The 22,815-nt window shown below is 48.3% G+C and overlaps 1 protein-coding gene across 3 annotated transcripts in view; it reads left to right on the top strand.

Annotated features, from left to right (window-relative positions):
* The first annotated feature begins 18,454 nt into the window (after positions 1-18,454).
* Positions 18,455-22,815, top strand: part of LOC146062752 (uncharacterized) — a 98,223-nt gene continuing 93,862 nt past the window's right edge. The window contains exon 1 of one of the 3 annotated variants that reach the window (XM_083174894.1): positions 18,455-18,961. In XM_083174894.1, the coding sequence (XP_083031020.1) occupies positions 18,865-18,961 (97 nt within the window). In that variant the 5' untranslated portion in view covers positions 18,455-18,864. Of the gene's footprint in view, positions 19,034-22,815 lie in introns of all 3 variants that reach the window. The other 2 variants (XM_083174867.1, XM_083174808.1) reach the window with 2 other exon arrangements.

Below are 22,815 nucleotides of genomic sequence, written 5' to 3'. Positions count from 1 at the left end.
TGCCCGCCCCCTTTCGGCACTCCCTGTGGGTGAATAATGCGGCCGTGGAGGGGCGAAATTTGGCTGCTGCCCATATGGGTGGGGTTGACCCCCGCTCTGATAAGGATGCTGCAACCCTGAAGCCCAGCTAGCAGTGGGCTGCTGCTGGAACAATGGCCAAGCTGACCCGTAAGGCACCTGTGGCGTCCCACTGTTTTGGTGGAAATATGGGAAGCTGGGAGGTTGGCCCCAGGTAGGCTGGTGTGCCATATGGTGCTGCGCTGGTGGGTACCCCGGGTGGCCGGTTGCAACTGTTGTAGGGAAAGGCCAGGCCCCTTGTTGGTGGGGATTAGCGGGGGGCTGCTGCAATTGCTTGTACCCAGGATGAAATGAAGACGGGCCAAACCCTTGGTGCCCTTGCTGCAAGGGTGCTGGGGGGGCGAACATATCCTGTGGCGCCTGGGCTTGCCCAGAGCCCTGGTGCCATGCTGCTTGCTGCCCTGTAAACAAATGCGCTGTGGCAGGCCCCGTGCCCTCCCCGCTGCTGCGTGTTAACACTGGTTGCCCCCCAGTAAAGGCTCCTGCCTGCGGGGCGAAACTGCCCGGCAGCAGGGGATCTGCAGTGTGCGACAGGGAGGCCTGCAGTGTGACTATGGGCGGCCCCCTGAGGATTGTAGGCAGCCTTGCTGGGCCTCCTGTAATGACCTGCATGGGGCTGGCACTGGGTGCGGGAGGGGTTGATGCACCCCCGCTGCCTGCGTAAGGCAGCGCATAAACGGGGATACCCGGAGCTGGAGGAGGTGTACTCATGCCCCCCTGCTCCTCCTCGCGGTGAATCAAAGCCGCGTGAACCCCCGCCCTGGTACCAGGTGAGCCCGCTGTGTGAGCCTCAGGGGCCGCCAGCGCCTCGGCCGAGGTGCCTGGCATATCCCCGCGTGTTGGCGTGTTGTAGACACTACCAGCCGCGCTAGACGCGGCCTGGTGATGAGAGCGGGCAGCCGCCGGGGACCGCGTGATCCCCGCGACGGATGCTCCGCTGCTGCTGGGACTGACTGCTGAAAGGGGAACAATTCCGCGCTGCAGCGCCGGGGAGAGAGGGCGCACAGAGTCGCGCTGGCGCTCTGTGGACGCCATGTACTGGGCCGCAGCTGGTGTTTTACCACCCCCACGCCCGGCTACTGTGATCAGGGGGCGGGCGGCGTCCGCCAGCCAACGGGGGGGGAGCGCTGCGCTTAGGACGCCCTGACATCTTTAAGGTAATGAAACTAGCTAATGGACCAGATAAGTAAAATACTTAGCTTTTAGTGTCCTTGCGCTTGGTCAAACAGGATTGTCCCAGCAGAAATCCAGACTCAAAGAGGAAGTCCTTCCTGTCTGCTTTCCTATAAGTACCCCTCTCTAAGCTGACGCCCCCCAGCTACCTGATAGGGCAGATCTAACTGCCACTCACTATTTGCCTCCGGCCTTATCTTAATGTTTACAACTTTATTTAACTCTGCCAATTCACAGGCTCTTAATTACACTCGGGCCTATGCGGCCCTTGTTACATCTTGTCAAAATAAATTTGACATTCTTTTGAAACGCCAGCACTTTGTGTCGTGTCTTTATTTTAAGTTAAGTTACGTAAGGTTTAAAGTTACGTTTGTAGTTAAGTGTATCAACCGACAGGGTGGGCCAGGGGGATACCCGATGGTGAGTTTGTGTAGTTTGTTGATGTATACAAATTTAGAGATTGATGTTGGTGATGGAAATGTTTATGAAACATCAATGTTCCCTTGAAGATGTGATCTTAAATGTTATATGGTGATGGGTGTAGTTTGTGTGAATGTATTTGCTTGTGTTTATTTCTAAAATAAATTATTTGCATTTTATTTATTTATTTGTGGTGTAGTGGTTTGGGTGTGTGTTGAAATGAGTCTGTTACAACACAAAGTGCATTTATCTGTTACAACACAAAGTGCATATGTGAAGTGGTGTATGTTTTTATTTTGTGATTTAGTGTCATAATTTGTGGTCAGATATTAGGATTTTATTCAAATTTAACAATGTCCCCAATTTTTACAATTATAGACCAGGCCCAGAGACGTCACACGGCAAGAGGAGAATGCTGAACCATCCCATCCTCTTTCTCCTCTTCCTCCCAGCCTGTCCCCAGAAGTGCTCCCCAGCCATATCCTCTCCAAACCCAGTAGCTCCCAAAACTCCTTGCCCCTAATGACAGGGGCGGGTGGGCCTGCCGGAAAAACCGGGCATTTTCCCGGTGGGCCGGCCCATAATAGACATAGAGAGGCTGCTCACTCCCCTGGCTGGGCCACGGACCACACGGCCGTCATCTTTTTGCAGCTAGCGGCCGCGGCCGCAGCAGTTTTCCCCAAACAAATATGTCCGCAGCCAGCACCACCAGCTCTCTTACAGCAGCTGGCCGCGGGAGCAGCTGCGGACGGCCGCACATACGCACCAGCCCTCCCGCAGTTCTGTCCCTATGCATGTGCACCTGCGTGCAGGGAGGCGCCAGCCATGAGATGTGCCCTCCCTGCTGTCCATCCCTGCTGCTGTACTCAGGCAGAGTTGATCTCCCTCCTGGCTCGTCCCAACCCCCTTTGATGTCAGAGGATCTAAAGGGGGCAGAGCTACACGGGGAGCACAGTTAATGAAAGCATTTTAAAGAATTGATATACTGCCAGCCAGTTTTTAAGGTAAATAAAATGGTGGTGCTGGCATTATGCAGCACTAGTAATGTTGAGCATTATGCAGTGTCACTACTGTCGGCAACTCGTGTGGGCATTATGCGGTGTCACTACTGTAGGCAAGTGGTGTGGGAATTATGCGGTGTCACTACTATTGGCAATTTGTGTGGGAATTATGTGGTGTCACTATTGTCGGCAACTGCTGTGGGTATTATGTGGTGTCACTATTGTCGGCAACTGCTGTGGGCATTATGCGGTGTCACTACTGTCAGCAACTGCTGGTGGGCATTATGCGGTGTCACTACTGTCGGCAACTGCTGTAGGAATTATGCGGTGTCACTACTGTCAGCAACTGCTGGTGGGCATTATGCAGTGTCACTACTGTCGGCAACTGCTGTGGGAATTATGAAGTGTTACTACTGTCGGCAACTGGTGAGGGCATTATGCGGCGTCACTACTGTCGGCAACTGGTGTGGGAATTATGCGGCGTCACTACTATCGGCAACTGGTGAGGGCATTATGCAGTGTCCCTACTGTCGGCAACTGGTGTGAGAATTATGTGGTGTCACTACTATCAGCAACTGGTGTGGGAATTATGTGGTGTCACTATTGTCGGCAACTGCTGTGGGTATTATGTGGTGTCACTATTGTCGGCAACTGCTGTGGGCATTATGCGGTGTCACTACTGTCAGCAACTGCTGTGGGAATTATGAAGTTTCACTACTGTCGGCAACTGGTGAGGGCATTATGCGGCGTCACTACTGTCGGCAACTGGTGTGGGCATTATGCGGTGTCCCTACTGTCGGCAACTGGTGTGAGAATTATGTGGTGTCACTACTATCAGCAACTGGTGTGGGCATTATGTGGTGTCACTACTGTCGGCAACTGCTGTGGGCATTATACGGCGTCACTTCTGTCATCAACTGGTGTGGGCATTATACGGCGTCACTACTGTCGGCAACTGGTGTGGGAATTATGCGGCGTCACTACTGTCAGCAACTGGTGTGGGAATTATGCAGCGTCACTACTGTCGGCAACTGGTGTGGGCATTATGCAGTGTCACTACTGTCGGCAACTGGTGCGGGCATTACACAGCGCCACTACTGTTGGCAACTGGTGCAGGTGTTACCCAGGGCTAGTACTGTCAGCAACTGATGAGGGTATTAAGCAGCGCTACTACTGTCGGCAACTGGTGTGGGCATTATGCAGTGTCACTACTGTCAGCAACTGGTGCGGGTATTATGCAGTGTCCCTACTGTCGGCAAATGGTGAGGGCATTATGCAACGTCACTACTGTCAGCAACTTGTGTGGGCATTATGCGGCGTCACTACTGTCGGCAACTGGTGTGGGCATTATGCGGTGTCACTACTGTCAGCAACTGGTGTGGGCATTATGCAACATCACTACTGTCAGCAACTGGTGTGGGCATTATGCAACGTCACTACTGTCAGCAACTGGTGTGGGCATTATGCAGTGTCACTACTGTCGGCAACTAGTGTGGGCATTATGCAGTGTCACTACTGTCAGCAACTGGTGTGGGCATTATGCAGTGTCACTACTGTCAGCAACTGGTGTGGGCATTATGCAGTGTCACTACTGTCAGCAACTGGTGTGGGCATTATGCAGTGTCACTACTGTCAGCAACTGGTGAGGGCATTATGCAACGTCACTACTGTCAGCAACTGGTGTGGGCATTATGCGGTGTCACTACTGTCAGCAACTGGTGTGGGCATTATGCAACGTCACTACTGTCGGCAACTGGTGTGGGCATTATGCAACGTCACTACTGTCAGCAACTGGTGTGGGCATTATGCAGTGTCACTACTGTCAGCAACTGGTGTGGGCATTATGCGGTGTCACTACTGTCAGCAACTGGTGAGGGCATTATGCAACGTCACTACTGTCAGCAACTGGTGTGGGCATTATGCAGTGTCACTACTGTCAGCAACTGGTGCGGGTATTATGCAGTGTCCCTACTGTCGGCAAATGGTGAGGGCATTATGCAACGTCACTACTGTCAGCAACTTGTGTGGGCATTATGCGGCGTCACTACTGTCGGCAACTGGTGTGGGCATTATGCGGTGTCACTACTGTCAGCAACTGGTGTGGGCATTATGCAACATCACTACTGTCAGCAACTGGTGTGGGCATTATGCAACGTCACTACTGTCAGCAACTGGTGTGGGCATTATGCAGTGTCACTACTGTCGGCAACTAGTGTGGGCATTATGCAGTGTCACTACTGTCAGCAACTGGTGTGGGCATTATGCAGTGTCACTACTGTCAGCAACTGGTGTGGGCATTATGCAGTGTCACTACTGTCAGCAACTGGTGTGGGCATTATGCAGTGTCACTACTGTCAGCAACTGGTGAGGGCATTATGCAACGTCACTACTGTCAGCAACTGGTGTGGGCATTATGCGGTGTCACTACTGTCAGCAACTGGTGTGGGCATTATGCAACGTCACTACTGTCGGCAACTGGTGTGGGCATTATGCAACGTCACTACTGTCAGCAACTGGTGTGGGCATTATGCAGTGTCACTACTGTCAGCAACTGGTGTGGGCATTATGCGGTGTCACTACTGTCAGCAACTGGTGTGGGCATTATGCAACGTCACTACTGTCAGCAACTGGTGTGGGCATTATGCGGCGTCACTACTGTCAGCAACTGGTGTGGGCATTATGTGGCGTCACTACTGTCGGCAACTGGTGTGGGCATTATGCAGCGTCACTACTGTCAGCAACTGGTGTGGGCATTATGCGGTGTCACTACTGTCAGCAACTGGTGTGGGCATTATGCGGTGTCACTACTGTCAGCAACTGCTGTGGGCATTATACGGCGTCACTACTGTCGGAAACTGCTGTGGGCATTATGCGGCGTCACTTCTGTCATCAACTGGTGTGGGCATTATACGGCGTCACTACTGTCGGCAACTGGTGTGGGCATTATGCGGTGTCACTACTGTCAGCAACTGGTGTGGGCATTATGCGGCGTCACTACTGTCGGCAACTGGTGTGGGCATTATGCAGTGTCACTACTGTCAGCAACTGGTGTGGGCATTATGCGGCGTCACTACTGTCGGCAACTGGTGTGGGCATTATGCAGCGTCACTACTGTCAGCAACTGGCGTGGGCATTATGCGGCGTCACTACTGTCGGCAACTGGTGTTGGCATTATGTGGTGTCACTATTGTCGGCAACTGCTGTGGGCATTATGCGGTGTCACTACTGTCAGCAACTGCTGGTGGGCATTATGCAGTGTCACTACTGTCGCAACTGCTGTGGGAATTATGAAGTTTCACTACTGTCGGCAACTGGTGAGGGCATTATGCGGCGTCACTACTGTCGGCAACTGGTGTGGGCATTATGCGGTGTCCCTACTGTCGGCAACTGGTGTGAGAATTATGTGGTGTCACTACTATCAGCAACTGGTGTGGGCATTATGTGGTGTCACTACTGTCGGCAACTGCTGTGGGCATTATGCGGTGTCACTACTGTCGGCAACTGCTGTGGGCATTATGCGGCGACACTTCTGTCATCAACTGGTGTGGGCATTATACGGCGTCACTACTGTCGGCAATTGGTGTGGGAATTATGTGGCGTCACTACTGTCGGCAACTGGTGTGGGAATTATGCGGTGTCACTACTGTCAGCAACTGGTGTGGGCATTATGCGGTGTCACTACTGTCAGCAACTGGTGCGGGTATTATGCAGTGTCACTACTGTCGGCAACTGGTGAGGGCATTATGCAGCATCACTACTGTCGGCAACTGGTGAGGGCATTATGCAGCGTCACTACTGTCAGCAACTGGTGTGGGCATTATGCAGTGTCACTACTGTCAGCAACTGGTGTGGGCATTATGCAGTGTCACTACTGTCAGCAACTGGTGTGGGCATTATGCAACGTCACTACTGTCAGCAACTGGTGTGGGCATTATGCAGTGTCACTACTGTCAGCAACTGGTGTGGGCATTATGCGGTGTCACTACTGTCAGCAACTGGTGTGGGCATTATGCGGTGTCACTACTGTCAGCAACTGGTGTGGGCATTATGCGGTGTCACTACTGTCAGCAACTGGTGTGGGCATTATACGGCGTCACTACTGTCAGCAACTGGTGTGGGCATTATGCGGTGTCACTACTGTCGGCAACTGGTGTGGGCATTATGCAGTGTCACTACTGTCAGCAACTGGTGTGGGCATTATGCGGTGTCACTACTGTTAGCAACTGGTGTGGGCATTATGCAGTGTCACTACTGTCAGCAACTGGTGTGGGCATTATGCAGTGTCACTACTGTCAGCAACTGGTGTGGGCATTATGCAGTGTCACTACTGTCGGCAACTGGTGTGGGCATTATGCAGTGTCACTACTGTCAGCAACTGGTGTGGGCATTATGCGGTGTCACTACTGTCAGCAACTGGTGAGGGCATTATGCGGTGTCACTACTGTCAGCAACTGGTGTGGGCATTATGCAACGTCACTACTGTCGGCAACTGGCGTGGGCATTATGCAGTGTCACTACTGTCAGCAACTGGTGTGGGCATTATGCAGTGTCACTACTGTCAGCAACTGGTGTGGGCATTATGCAGTGTCACTACTGTCAGCAACTGGTGTGGGCATTATGCAGTGTCACTACTGTCAGCAACTGGTGTGGGCATTATGCAACGTCACAACTGTCAGCAACTGGTGTGGGCATTATGCGGCATCACTACTGTCAGCAACTGGTGTGGGCATTATGCGGCGTCACTACTGTCGGCAACTGGTGTGGGCATTATGCAGCGTCACTACTGTCAGCAACTGGTGTGGGCATTATGCGGTGTCACTACTGTCAGCAACTGGTGTGGGCATTATGCGGTGTCACTACTGTCAGCAACTGCTGTGGGCATTATACGGCGTCACTACTGTCGGCAACTGCTGTGGGCATTATGCGGCGTCACTTCTGTCATCAAATGGTGTGGGCATTATACGGTGTCACTACTGTCGGCAACTGGTGTGGGCATTATGCGGTGTCACTACTGTCAGCAACTGGTGTGGGCATTATGCGGCGTCACTACTGTCGGCAACTGGTGTGGGCATTATGCAGTGTCACTACTGTCAGCAACTGGTGTGGGCATTATGCGGCGTTACTACTGTCGGCAACTGGTGTGGGCATTATGCAGCGTCACTACTGTCAGCAACTGGCGTGGGCATTATGCGGCGTCACTACTGTCGGCAACTGGTGTTGGCATTATGTGGTGTCACTATTGTCGGCAACTGCTGTAGGCATTATGCGGTGTCACTACTGTCAGCAACTGCTGGTGGGCATTATGCAGTGTCACTACTGTCGGCAACTGCTGTGGGAATTATGAAGTTTCACTACTGTCGGCAACTGGTGAGGGCATTATGCGGCGTCACTACTGTCGGCAACTGGTGTGGGCATTATGCGGTGTCCCTACTGTCGGCAACTGGTGTGAGAATTATGTGGTGTCACTACTATCAGCAACTGGTGTGGGCATTATGTGGTGTCACTACTGTCGGCAACTGCTGTGGGCATTATGCGGTGTCACTACTGTCGGCAACTGCTGTGGGCATTATGCGGCGTCACTTCTGTCATCAACTGGTGTGGGCATTATACGGCGTCACTACTGTCGGCAACTGGTGTGGGAATTATGCAACGTCACTACTGTCAGCAACTGGTGTGGGCATTATGCGGCGTCACTACTGTCAGCAACTGGTGTGGGCATTATGCGGCGTCACTACTGTCGGCAACTGGTGTGGGCATTATGCAGCGTCACTACTGTCAGCAACTGGTGTGGGCATTATGCGGTGTCACTACTGTCAGCAACTGGGGTGGGCATTATGCGGTGTCACTACTGTCAGCAACTGCTGTGGGCATTATACGGCGTCACTACTGTCGGCAACTGCTGTGGGCATTATGCGGCGTCACTTCTGTCATCAACTGGTGTGGGCATTATACGGCGTCACTACTGTCGGCAACTGGTGTGGGCATTATGCGGTGTCACTACTGTCAGCAACTGGTGTGGGCATTATGCGGTGTCACTACTGTCAGCAACTGGTGTGGGCATTATGCGGTGTCACTACTGTCAGCAACTGCTGTGGGCATTATACGGCGTCACTACTGTCGGCAACTGCTGTGGGCATTATGCGGCGTCACTTCTGTCATCAACTGGTGTGGGCATTATACAGCGTCACTACTGTCGGCAACTGGTGTGGGCATTATGCGGTGTCACTACTGTCAGCAACTGGTGTGGGCATTATGCGGCGTCACTACTGTCGGCAACTAGTGTGGGCATTATGCAGTGTCACTACTGTCAGCAACTGGTGTGGGCATTATGCGGCGTCACTACTGTCGGCAACTGGTGTGGGCATTATGCAGCGTCACTACTGTCAGCAACTGGCGTGGGCATTATGCGGCGTCACTACTGTCGGCAACTGGTGTGGGCATTATGCAGCGTCACTACTGTCAGCAACTGGCCTGTTGGCAAATGGTGCAGGCTTTACACAGTGCTATTACTGTCGGCAACTGGTGCGGGCATTACGCAGCGCCACTACTGTCGGCAACTGTTCTTGTCTTACACACACACATATGTATCTTCCTATCTACTGTTTTTTTTAGAGCCAAACATATGACCAGGGAAAAGCTTTGCTCTAATATATATGCCTTCCCCCCAAGTATGAAGGAGGTTCTCCCTTAATAAGGGGAGGAGCAGCATGCGGTATGTAATGTAATGGTGGTGCTGGGTGCACTGCTCGCCTTTAATACAAAGTACAGCAGGAAGCACACACCTCATCTCCTGCAGCAATGGTGCACGGATTTATGTATTTCTTTATTAACAGTTTATTATATAGCATACATATTTCGCAGCACTTTACAGAGAATATTTGAACATTCTCATCAGTCTCTGCCCCAGTGGAGCTTACAATCTATATTACAATCTATATTCCCTACTAGTACACGCACACAGACATTCTGGGAGCCAATTAGCCTACCAGTATATTTTTTGAATTGTGGGATGAAACCGGAGTACCCGGAGGAAACCCACGCAAGTACGGGGAGAATTTACAAACTCTGCACAGTTAGGGCCATGGTGGGAATCGAACCCATGACCTCAGCGCTGTGAGGCAGTAATGCTATAACCATTACACCATCCATACTGTCCCGTATATATAACACATGGTGGGGATAGAACCCATGACCTCAGTGCTGTGAGGCAGTAATGCTATAACCATTACACCATCCATACTGTCCCGTATATATAACACATGGTGGGGATAGAACCCATGACCTCAGTGCTGTGAGGCAGTAATGCTAACCATTACACCATCTGTACTGCCCCGTATATATAACACATGGTGGGAATCAAACCCATGACCTCAGCGCTGTGAGGCAGTAATGCTATAACCATTACACCATCCATACTGTCCCGTATATATAACACATGGTGGGGATAGAACCCATGACCTCAGTGCTGTGAGGCAGTAATGCTAACCATTACACCATCTGTACTGCCCCGTATATATAACACATGGTGGGGATAGAACCCATGACCTCAGCGCTGTGAGGCAGTAATGCTAACCATTACACCGTCTGTACTGCCCCGTATATATATAACACATGGTGGGGATAGAGCCCATGACCTCAGTGCTGTGAGGCAGTAATGCTAACCATTACACCATCCGTACTGCCCTGTGTATAAATAACACATGGTGGTGATAGAACCCATGACCTCAGTGCTGTGAGGCAGTAATGCTAACCATTATACCATCCGTACTGCCCCGTATATATAACATATGGTGGGAATAGAGCCCATGACCTCAGCGCTGTAAAGCAGTAATGCTAACCATTACACCGTCCGTACTGCCCCGTATATATAACACATGGTGGGGATAGAACCCATGACCTCAGTGCTGTGAGGCAGTAATGCTAACCATTACACCGTCCGTACTGCCCCGTATATATAACACATGGTGGGGATAGAACCCATGACCTCAGCGCTGTGAGGCAGTAATGTAACCATTACACCATCCGTACTGCCCCGTATATATAACACATGGTGGGGATAGAACCCATGACCTCAGCGCTGTGAGGCAGTAATGTAACCATTACACCATCCGTACTGCCCCGTATATATAACACATGGTGGGGATAGAACCCATGACCTCAGTGCTGTGAGGCAGTAATGCTAACCATTACACCGTCCGTACTGCCCCATATATATAACACATGGTGGGGATAGAACCCATGACCTCAGCGCTGTGAGGCAGTAATGTAACCATTACACCATCCGTACTGCTCCGTATTTATAACACATGGTGGGGATAGAACAGCAGGCAGTAATGTAACCATTACACCATCCGTACTGCCCCGTATATATAACACATGGTGGGGATAGAACCCATGACCTCAGCGCTGTGAGGCAGTGATGCTAACCATTACACCGTCCGTACTGCCCCATATATATAACACATGGTGGGGATAGAACCCATGACCTCAGTGCAGTGAGGCAGTAATGTAACCATTACACCGTCCGTACTGCCCCGTATATATAACACATGGTGGGATAACACATGGTGGGAATAGAACCTCAGCGCTGTGAGGCAGTAATGCTAACCATTACACCATCCGTACTGCCCCGTATATATAACACATGGTGGGGATAGAACCCATGACCTCAGCGCTGTGAGGCAGTAATGTTAACCATTACACCATCCGTACTGCCCTGTATATATAACACATGGTGGGGATAGAACCCATGACCTCAGCGCTGTGAGGCAGTAATGATAACCATTACACCGTCCGTACTGCCACTTTTATATAACACATGGTGGGGATAGAACCCATGACCTCAGCGCTGTGAGGCAGTAATGTTAACCATTACACCATCCGTACTGCCCTGTATATATAACACATGGTGGGGATAGAACCCATGACCTCAGCACTGTGAGGCAGTAGTGCTAACCATGAGGTGCCATCCAGTCAGCGGCGTCTAGATGTTTGAAGTAATTAGAAAACCATCTATTTATTTTAGGAAGTAAAAAATATATATATATATATATATATATATATATATATATATATATATAAAATCCACGAACTGCGGCACTCCGGTCTGATTGAAGTCTCCAATTGGTCTTGTCTCCAGTCTTAATGAACCAAATCATGGTTTTGATGCACCATGATTTGATTCTTCATTTGCACACTTCAATCAGACCGCAGTGCCGCAGTCCGTAGATTATATCCCCTTCCCGACATTTGACATATATATATACGTCATGGCCGGGATGTACTTCCCGACACATGACGTATATATACGTCATGACTTTAAACTGTCCCCGCGTCTATAGACGCGGGGACAGAGGGACGATGTCTGCTGTCCCTGATGCCACCCCCCCGTCGGCGATCGCTGTGATTTCCATTCGCAGCGTTTTCCTGTGTTACCGGCGAATCAGACGCTCGGTAACACAGGTGTCAATCACCGCCGGGTGTGAGGGGGCATGAGGGGGTCATCGGTGACGACGACACCTCACCCCACCTGCCCCCAAGGCTGTGATTGGTCCGTCGGACCGACGGACCAATCACAGCCATGGCGCGCCATTTAAACTAACGGTGACTGCGATGCAGACGCCATTCCGGTCTGGAATTGCGTGCAGAGCGGTCACCGGCCAATCTGTCGTGATATACATACCTGAGCCTTGCCTGATACTTACCTGATCACCGCTGGTAGCGTGCTGCCAGCAGCTGGATGCTTCCTGGATCTTGTGACTTCCTGTGTGCTGCTGCTGCAGTGTCATAGAGTCACAGATAGTGATAGATAGTCAGAGATAGTGAGAGATAGTGGCATAGAGTGATAGAGAGTGCTATATTTTGTGTCTGCTGCACCCCCTTTTGTGCTGATCACTATATCTAAGCTAATCAGCAACTTTTTGGGGGTGCAGTGTTTTTTTTTATATATATACCTGTCAGTTGCACCAAAGGTTGTGCTGCCTGTGCAACTGACTGCTGCCCCCCCTGCTGCCCCCCCTTTTGTGCTGATCAGTTTAAATTAATTAAGATCAGCAACTTTTTGGGGGTCCAGGGTTTTTTTTTTTATATATATACCTGTCAGTTGCACCAAAGGTTGTGCTGCGTGTGCAACTGACTGCTGCCCCCCCTTTTGTGCTGATCAGTTTAAATTAATTAATCAGCAACTTTTTGGGGGTCCAGGGTTTTTTTTTTTATATATACCCTGTCAGGTTGCACCCACAGTTGTGTGCCTGCTGCCCCTCACTGCTAATCAGTGTTGCATCACTGCATCACTGATCTGCAGTTTTTTTTTTTGGAGAGTGCAGTGGGGTTTTGTTTTTACACCCACGTTGCTTTTGTGGGTGTCCTGTGGCCGCTGAGTGCTGATCAGTGATGTACAATCACTGAACAGCATTTTTGGCACAGGGTTGATATGATTTTTTTTCTGCAGTTTTTTTAAATTGTTTTTTTTTTTGGAGAGTGCTGTGGTATATTTTTTTTAAATTGTTTTTACACCCACGTTGCTTTTGTGGGTGTCCTGTGGCTGCTGATCAGTGACGTACATCACTGAACAGCATTTTTGGCACAGGGTTGATATCATTTTTTTTCTGCAGTTTTTTTAAATTGTTTTTTTTTTGTTTTTACACCCACGTTGCTTTTGTGGGTGTCCAGTTGCCTTTGAGCGCTGTTCAGTGACGGACGTTACTGACCAACATCTGTGCTCAATTTTTGGCACAGGACCTTTTTTTTTTAACCCCTTCAATTTTTTTTTTTTAATTGGGATCAAATTCCTGTATAAAGTATTTTTTTTTCTGCACTACATACACACTACACACTACATACCCCCCGTGTTGAAATAAAGTTTGTATCCCCCCTACACTATACACGTGTTGAAACATTACACTTACAGAAACACAAAAATAAAAATGGCATCCCAAATGTCATCCCAAATGTCATCCCAGTCATCCAGAAGAATGTATTCAGCGGAGGAGGCATATGCCATGCTTGCCACTGACTCTGACACAGCCAGTGATGCAAGCGGGGAATTTGAAGGATTCGTCTTAAGCTCCTCTTCCTCCTCTGGTGATGAGGGACCCCCTCAAAGATGCCCCCGTAGAGCAGCTGAGACCCCCCCCCAAATGATTGATCCCTTATGGACCCCACCACCAGACAATTTTGAGCCCCAGGTTCCTGAGTTTTTGGCCATCCCAGGAATCCAATTTGATTCAACAGGTCTCAGAGAAATTGACTTTTTCAAATTATTTTTCTCTGATGATTTTATAAATTTAATGGTGGACCAAAGTAATTTATATGCCCAGCAGTTTATTGCTCAAAACCCCACGTCATCATTTGCTAGGTGGACCCTTGTAGATGCAGTAGAGATGATGACGTTTTGGGGTCTGGTGTTACATATGGGCATAGTAAAAAAGCCAGAAATTAGGCAATATTGGAGTACAGATGTTCTGTACAGCACCCCATTTTACCGTATGGCCATGACTCGGACTCGTTTTGAGACAATCCTTACATTTTTACATTACACCGATAATGCACAGTGCCCACCCAGAGATGATCCCACCTTTGACCGGCTATTCAAAGTCAGGCCGGTCATTGATCATTTCAGTGCCAAATTTGCAGAGATGTACATCCCTGAAAAATGTATTTGTATCGACGAGTCCCTTATACATTTTAAAGGAAGGGTTAAATTCCGCCAGTACCTTCCCAATAAGAGGGCAAGGTATGGCATAAAAATGTATAAGCTGTGTGAAAGCACCTCAGGGTACACCCACAGGTTTAGGGTATATGAAGGGAAGGATTCAACAATTGAACCGGCAGAATGCCCCCCCTCCCTCGTAGGTGTTAGTGGAAAAATTGTCTGGGATTTAGTGCACCCCTTCCTGGATAAAGGTTATCACCTCTATGTGGATAACTTTTACACTAGCATCCCCCTGTTTAAGGCCCTTGGTTCAAGAGGTACAGCAGCTTGCGGTACTGTGCGCAAGAACCAAAGAGGCCTCCCAAAAACGCACATTGCCCAAGTACTGAGAAGGGGTGATAGCAGGGGAATATGCACCGAAAATATGTTGTTGGTCAAATATAAGGACAAGAGGGATGTCCTTATACTGACAACAATTCATGGAGACAGTACCACCTCCGTCCCTGTACGAGGTACCAGTACCCACACCTCAAAACCTAATTGTATCCTAGATTACAATAGATACATGGGCGGAGTGGATCTTTCAGATCAGGTACTGAAGCCGTACAGTCCCCTGCGGAAAACAAAAATCTGGTACAAGAAGCTGGCCGTGTATATCATCCAGATGGCACTGTATAACGCTTACGTGCTATTCCGTTCTACCGGCCAGAGGGGGACATTTATGCACTTTCAAGAGGAAGTCATAAAGGGCCTAATATTTGGGAACCAGCAGGCAGAGGGCCCCAGTACTTCTAGTACTGGCCCCCGTATTGTACCAGGGCAGCATTTTCCTAACGAAATCCCCTCCACTGCAAGAAAGGGCAGGACACAAAAAAGGTGCAAAGTTTGCTATAAAAAGGGAATAAGAAAGGATACTATTTTCCACTGTGAAACTTGCCCCGACAAACCCGGCCTATGTATAAAGGAGTGTTTTAAAATATACCACACATCTATGGATTATTAGGTTCATCATTTCACCGGGCTTCGGGGGTCTTGCTAATGCCACATAGCACCCACCATTCATTCCACCAGAATCTGAGCTGCAAAATCCAAAAATCACTCCTTCCCTTCTGAGTCCTGCCATGCACCCAACTGGTATTTTTTGGTCACATATGAGGCATTGCCATACTCAGGAGAAATTGGGGCACAGATTTTGGGGTGCTTTGTCTCCTTCATACCTTATGAAAATGAAAAATTTTGAGCCAGAACTGCATTTTTGTGTAAAAAATTTAATTTTTCATTTTCACTGCCTAGTTGTACCACAATTGGTGAAACCCCTGGGGGTTTGAAATGTACACTATACCCCTAAATGAATTCCCTGAGGGGTGTAGTTTGCAAAATGGGGTCACTTGTGGGGGGGTTCCACTGTATTGGTGCTTCGGGGGTCTTGCTAATGCGACATAGCACCCACCAACATTCCACCAGAATCTGTGCTGCAAAATCCAAATATCACTCCTTCCCTTCTGAGTCCTGCCATTTTTTGGTCACACATGAGGCATTGCCGTACTCGGGAGAAATTGGGGCACAGATTTTGGGGTGCTTTGTCTCCTTCATTCCTTGTGAAAATGAAAAATTTTGAGCCAGAACTGCATTTTTGTGTAAAAAATGTAATTTTTCATTTTCACTGCCCAGTTGTACCACAATTGGTGAAACCCCTGGGGGTTTGAAATGTACACTATACCCCTAGATGAATTCCCTGAGGGGTGTAGTTTGCAAAATGGGGTCACTTGTGGGGGGGTTCCACTGTATTGGTGCTTCGGGGGTCTTGCTAATGCGACATAGCACCCACCAACATTCCACCAGAATCTGAGCTGCAAAATCCAAAAATCACTCCTTCCCTTCTGAGTCCTGCCATGCACCCAAATGGTATTTTTTGGTCACATGTGAGGCATTGCCGTACTCGGGAGAAATTGGGGCACAGATTTTGGGGTGCTTTGTCTCCTTCATTCCTTGTGAAAATGAAAAATTTTGAGCCAGAACTGCATTTTTGTGTAAAAAATGTAATTTTTCATTTTCACTGCCCAGTTGTACCACAATTGGTGAAACCCCTGGGGGTTTGAAATGTACACTATACCCCTAGATGAATTCCCTGAGGGGTGTAGTTTGCAAAATGGGGTCACTTGTGGGGGGGTTCCACTGTATTGGTGCTTCGGGGGTCTTGCTAATGCGACATAGCACCCACCAACATTCCACCAGAATCTGAGCTGCAAAATCCAAAAATCACTCCTTCCCTTCTGAGTCCTGCCATGCACCCAAATGGTATTTTTTGGTCACATGTGAGGCATTGCCGTACTCAGGAGAAATTGGGGCACAGATTTTGGGGTGCTTTGTCTCCTTCATTCCTTGTGAAAATGAAAAATTTTGAGCCAGAACTGCATTTTTGTGTAAAAAGTTTAATTTTTCATTTTCACTGCCCAGTTGTACCACAATTGGTGAAACCCCTGGGGGTTTGAAATGTACACTATACCCCTAGATGAATTCCCTGAGGGGTGTAGTTTGCAAAATGGGGTCACTTGTGGGGGGGTTCCACTGTATTGGTGCTTCGGGGGTCTTGCTAATGCGACATAGCACCCACCAACATTCCACCAGAATCTGAGCTGCAAAATCCAAAAATCACTCCTTCCCTTCTGAGTCCTGCCATGCACCCAAATGGTATTTTTTGGTCACATGTGAGGCATTGCCGTACTCGGGAGAAATTGGGGCACAGATTTTGGGGTGCTTTGTCTCCTTCATTCCTTGTGAAAATGAAAAATTTTGAGCCAGAACTGCATTTTTGTGTAAAAAATGTAATTTTTCATTTGCACAGCCCAGTTGTATCAAAATTGGTGAAACCCCTGGGGGTTTGAAATGTACACTATACCCCTAGATGAATTCCCTGAGGGGTGTAGTTTGCAAAATGGGATCACTTGTGGGGGGGTTCCACTGTATTGGTGCTTCGGGGGTCTTGCTAATGCGACATAGCACCCACCAACATTCCACCAGAATCTGAGCTGCAAAATCAAAAAATCACTCCTTCCCTTCTGAGTCCTGCCATGCACCCAAATGGTATTTTTTGGTTTGAAATGTACACTATACCCCTAGATGAATTCCCTGAGGGGTGTCGTTTGCAAAATGGGGTCACTTGTGGGGGGGTTCCTAACTTTTAGCATCTTATGGTGCCTAGAAACCTACATGGTGCCTAAAAAATAATCTCATAAAAAGGAGGCTCCAAAATCAAGTAGGTGCTCCTTCTATTATGAAGCCTGTGGTTTGGTCAACGTGCACACTAGGGCCACATATAGGATATTTATGAAAACAAAAGAATTGGGGGAATCAATTTTTAGTCACATTTCTCTAGTAAAATCTACTGTGTTTCTTAGAAAAATGTATTAAAATTGCAAATCTGCAAAAAAAAATGAAATTTTGAAATTTCACCTACACTTTGTTTTAATTCCTGTGAAACACCTAAAGGGTTAACAAACTTCCAAAATGCTGTTTTGAATACTGTGAGGGGTGCAGTTTTTGAAATGGCATCATTTATGGGGGTGTCTCACATACAAGTCCCTCAAAGTCACATCAGAACTGAACTGGTCCCTAAAAAAATCAGTGTTTGAAATTTTCTTGAAAATTTGAGAATTTGCTATTCATATTTTAAGCCTCCTAGTGTCCAAAAAATTTAAAAGGAAGTTGAAATAATGATGGAAACATAAAGTAGACATATGGTCTATGTTAGTTAATAACTATTTTGAGTGGTATGATTATTTGTCTCACAAGCAGAAAATTTAACATTTTGAAAATTGCTAAATTTTCCATTTTTTTACGACATTTTGGTATTTTTCACAAAAAAACACAGACTGTATCGACCCAAAATTTTCCACTAACTTGAAGTACAATGTGTCACGAGAAAACAATCTCAAAATCACTGGGATAAGTAAAAGCAAAAAAAAAGTTGTCCCCACTTAAGTGATACATGTCAGATTTGAAAAAAAGGGCTCTGTCAGGAAGGCAAAAACTGGCTGCGTCAGGAAGGGGTTAAATGTGTGAGCCGTTGTGATATATATGAGGATAGATAAATAGACATATAGGGGGAAATATACTAATATGCAGAGCCGGCCCTAGGCATAGGCAGGCTAGGCAATTGCCTAGGGCATCAGCCTATGCCTAGGGGCAGCAGTCTCCTATGCCCTGTGCTGCCGAGAGAGGGAGCGGGTACAGTTTACTAAGCCCGGGTATGTTAGGGGGGCCCGGCTCACCTCCCTCCTCCTCCCTGGATCCCAGGTTTCTCGGTGGTGTGGTCGCTTAGAGCACCACCACAGTGTCCCTTTTGCAGCTTGTTTGTTACGTATCAGAGGCTGAACAGAGGCAGCCGGCCAACCAGAGCAGCAGGAACATTGGCATCATGGGATATGTAGTTTATCGTTTTCTGGGTCACATTTCAAGCAGTTAAGGATAAACTACAAATCCCATGAGGCCATTGTGCCCCCCTGCTTTGACTGACAGAGAGAAAGGAGCCGAGGAAGCATGTCTGGAGTCTGTGATAAGGCTGTCGTTTCAGAAGGGAGTCAGCCCTGCAGTTCTCTGCCTCCCCCTGCCTCCTCTGTGTTTATAAAACCATCAGGTTAGCAGCATGACAGCATCAGTAAAAAGACTCCTCCATTGTGCACAAATATGTGCTTTCATCACTAACAGGGTAAAGATCCATTTTATCTCTCTCTCTCTCTCTCTCTCTCTCTCTCTCTCTCTCTCATGTAAATAATATACATATAACCATACATAAATAAAACAATTAAAAACAATTGATATCCAGCATTTCTACAGATGATGTTTCAATTAATTCAATGGTATAACTTTTTATGATGGATTTGTTAATACAGTCCCTTGCTTTTTGTTAAATACTTTTGATTAATTGAGATCAGTTCACATATCTCCAAAGATTTGTATAGCTCAGTTCCCATTTAAGTGTGACAGTTCATGTCACACTTAAATGGGATTTAGTTGCATATAGGATTTAGTTGCATATAAGTGTTTCGTTAATTATTAGCACTGTGGAGTTCGCCGCAGGTCACTCTCAGCGTGCGGCCAAAGTAGCGTTGGTCACAGGAACCAGTTAGAGCAATAGGAGATGGAGCTGAAGTTGGGGGCGATGTGAAGCAATGTTGGTAGCAGAGTTAAACGGCTTGATGCATTTCTCCGTCATCAATGGCTGACGGTTTCCTTTACATATGCTCATTGCCTGGGGTTTCTTGCTCATTGCCTGGGGGTCACTGCTCATAGTGCACTAGTGATCCATGGGAATATAGATCATTATGCATTGTGTAATGTGACTATGGGTCACTACAGGCTGTGTAATGTGACTATGGGTCACTACGTGCTGTGTAATGTGACTGTGGGACACTGTGTCCTGTGTAATGTGACTGTGGGTGACTACGTGCTGTGTAATGTGACTAGGAATGGGATCATTCGTCAGACTGCATTTAGGTCTACAGTCATTAGGTCGACCCCACTAGGTCGACTGGCAGGAAGGTCGACCTGACTTAAGGTCGACATGGGCCAAGGTCGACATGACTTAAGGTCGAATTTGCATAAAGGTCGACATGAGGAAGGTCGACTGGTCATAAGGTCGACATGGGTTTTTCACTGTTTTTTTATCCGAATGTCGACACAGTCGACATGGACACAGTTGGCAATGAGAATCGGACCCTCGCATCGCTCGCTTCGCTCGCGATGCTTCGGGCACGGTGCCTCGCTGCGCTCGGCACACTATTTTATTCTCCCACCACGCCCTAGTGGATGGTAGGGCATGAAATACCGCCTGTCGGCACATGTCGGCTCAAAAAACAGTGAAAAACCCATGTCATTCTATTTACATTAGACAGCATGTAGTGACCCATAATCACATTACACAGCGCATAGTGACCCATAGTCATATTACACAGCACATAGTGACCCATAGTCATATTACACAGCACATAGTGACCCATATTCACATTACACAGCACATAGTAACCCATAGTCATATTACACAGCACATAGTGACCCATATTCACATTACACAGCGCATAGTGGACCATATTCACATTACACAGCACATAGTGACCCATATTCACATTACACAGCACATAGTGACCCATAGTCATATTACACAGCACATAGTGACCCATATTCACATTACACAGCACATAGTAACCCATATTCACATTACACAGCACGTAGTGACCCATAGTCACATTACACAGCACGTAGTGACCCATAGTCACATTACACAGGACATAGTGTCCCACAGTCACATTACACAGCACGTAGTGACCCATAGTCACATTACACAGCCCGGAGTGACCCATAGTCACAGGGATGCCGTCATCTATTAGAATGAACTTAGGTCTACAGTCATTAGGTCGACCCCACTAGGTCGACTGGCAGGAAGGTCGACCTGACTTAAGATCGACATGGGCCAAGGTCGACATGACTTAAGGTCGAATTTGCATAAAGGTCGACATGAGGAAGGTCGACTGGTCATAAGGTCGACATGGGTTTTTCACTGTTTTTTGAGCTGACATGTGCCGACAGGCGGTATTTCATGCCCTACCATCCACTAGGGCGTGGTGGGAGAATAAAATAGTGTGCCGAGCGCAGCGAGGCACCGTGCCCGAAGCATCGCGAGCGAAGCGAGCGATGCGAGGGTCCGATTCTCATTGCCAACTGTGTCCATGTCGACTGTGTCGACATTCGGATAAAAAAACAGTGAAAAACCCATGTCGACCTTATGACCAGTCGACCTTCCTCATGTCGACCTTTATGCAAATTCGACCTTAAGTCATGTCGACCTTGGCCCATGTCGATCTTAAGTCAGGTCGACCTTCCTGCCAGTCGACCTAGTGGGGTCGACCTAATGACTGTAGACCTAAGTTCATTCTAATAGATGACCGCATCCCTGTGACTATGGGTCACTCCGGGCTGTGTAATGTGACTATGGGTCACTACGTGCTGTGTAATGTGACTGTGGGACACTATGTCCTGTGTAATGTGACTATGGGTCACTACGTGCTGTGTAATGTGACTGTGGGACACTATGTCCTGTGTAATGTGACTATGGGTCACTACAGGCTGTGTAATGTGACTATGGGTCACTGCGTGCTGTGTAATGTGACTGTGGGACACTATGTCCTGTGTAATGTGACTATGGGTCACTACAGGCTGTGTAATGTGACTATGGGTCACTACCGGCTGTGTAATGTGACTATGGGTCACTACGGGCTGTGTAATGTGACTATGGGTCACTACGGGCTGTGTAATGTGACTATGGGTCACTACGTCCTTTGTAATGTGACTATGGGTCACTACGTCCTGTGTAATGTGACTGTGGGACACTATGTCCTGTGTAATGTGACTGTGGGACACTATGTCCTGTGTAATGTAACTATGGGTCACTACGGGCTGTGTAATGTGACTATGGGTGACTACGTGCTGTGTAATGTGAATATGGGTCACTACGCGCTGTGTAATATGACTATGGGTCACTATGTGCTGTGTAATGTGAATATGGTCCACTATGCGCTGTGTAATGTGATTATGGGTCACTACATGCTGTGTAATGTAAATAGAATGATATGGGTGCAGGGTGTACAGCGTGTGAGCCCCCAGGACCCAGGGGACCATGTGCGCTGCACACCTTGCACCCATTATGGATACATCAGTGGATGATGGGTGTTGCTGGCTTCTGCTGAGTTATATATGCTTTACCGGGAGAGGGGAGCTGGATCAGAGATAGAACTAGCACCAGTGCTGGGGGGCACCAGCCAAAATTTTGCCTAGGGCATCAAATTAGCTAGGGCCGGCTCTGCTAATATGAAAAACCTAGTTTTTCGTATTAGTATTTCCCCTACGACTGCATACCGCTGTTTCAGTCATATGCAAAGTCGTGTTCCGGAGGGGAATGTACAAAGCAGTCAGATACGACTGCTTTGTAACCCTCCGATGGTGTAACAATTCGTATTAGCTGGCCATATATACGGTCGCTAATACAAATTTTTCTGGCAGTCTGCACGGTCAGATCCGTGCAGACTGCAGAGTGTAAAATAAAATAGAAAAAAAAAAACAGCGTGCCCCCCCCCCAGCCATAACCAGCACCAGGCTGAAAGAGCCGGGGCCGGTAATTAAAAATCAGGGAACCCGACAAATAGGGGTTCCCCGATTTTTAACAACCAGCCCCAGGCTCTAGGTCCGGGGCTGGTTCCCAAAATACGGGGGACAAAATGACTAGGGGTCCTCCGTATTTTAAGAACCAGCCCCAGGCCAAACCAGCCAGCAGGGTAATGCCACAGCCGGAGGGAGACTTTTTATACAAGTCCCCCCGGCCAAAGCATTCAGCCCTTACCGACCAGTCAGCCTGGCCAGGGGCCCTGGGGGAGTGGGGACCCCCCCAATAAAGGGGTCCCCCCCCTCCAGGACTTACCTGACCAGGCTGAAGCCTGG

The sequence above is a fragment of the Crinia signifera genome, chromosome 1, assembly GCF_055691185.1.
Source record: "Crinia signifera chromosome 1, ASM5569118v1, whole genome shotgun sequence".
Taxonomy (NCBI): Eukaryota; Metazoa; Chordata; class Amphibia; order Anura; family Myobatrachidae; genus Crinia; species Crinia signifera.
Note: the sequence above shows the minus strand (reverse complement) of the source record. Positions and strands in the feature narration are given on the sequence as shown.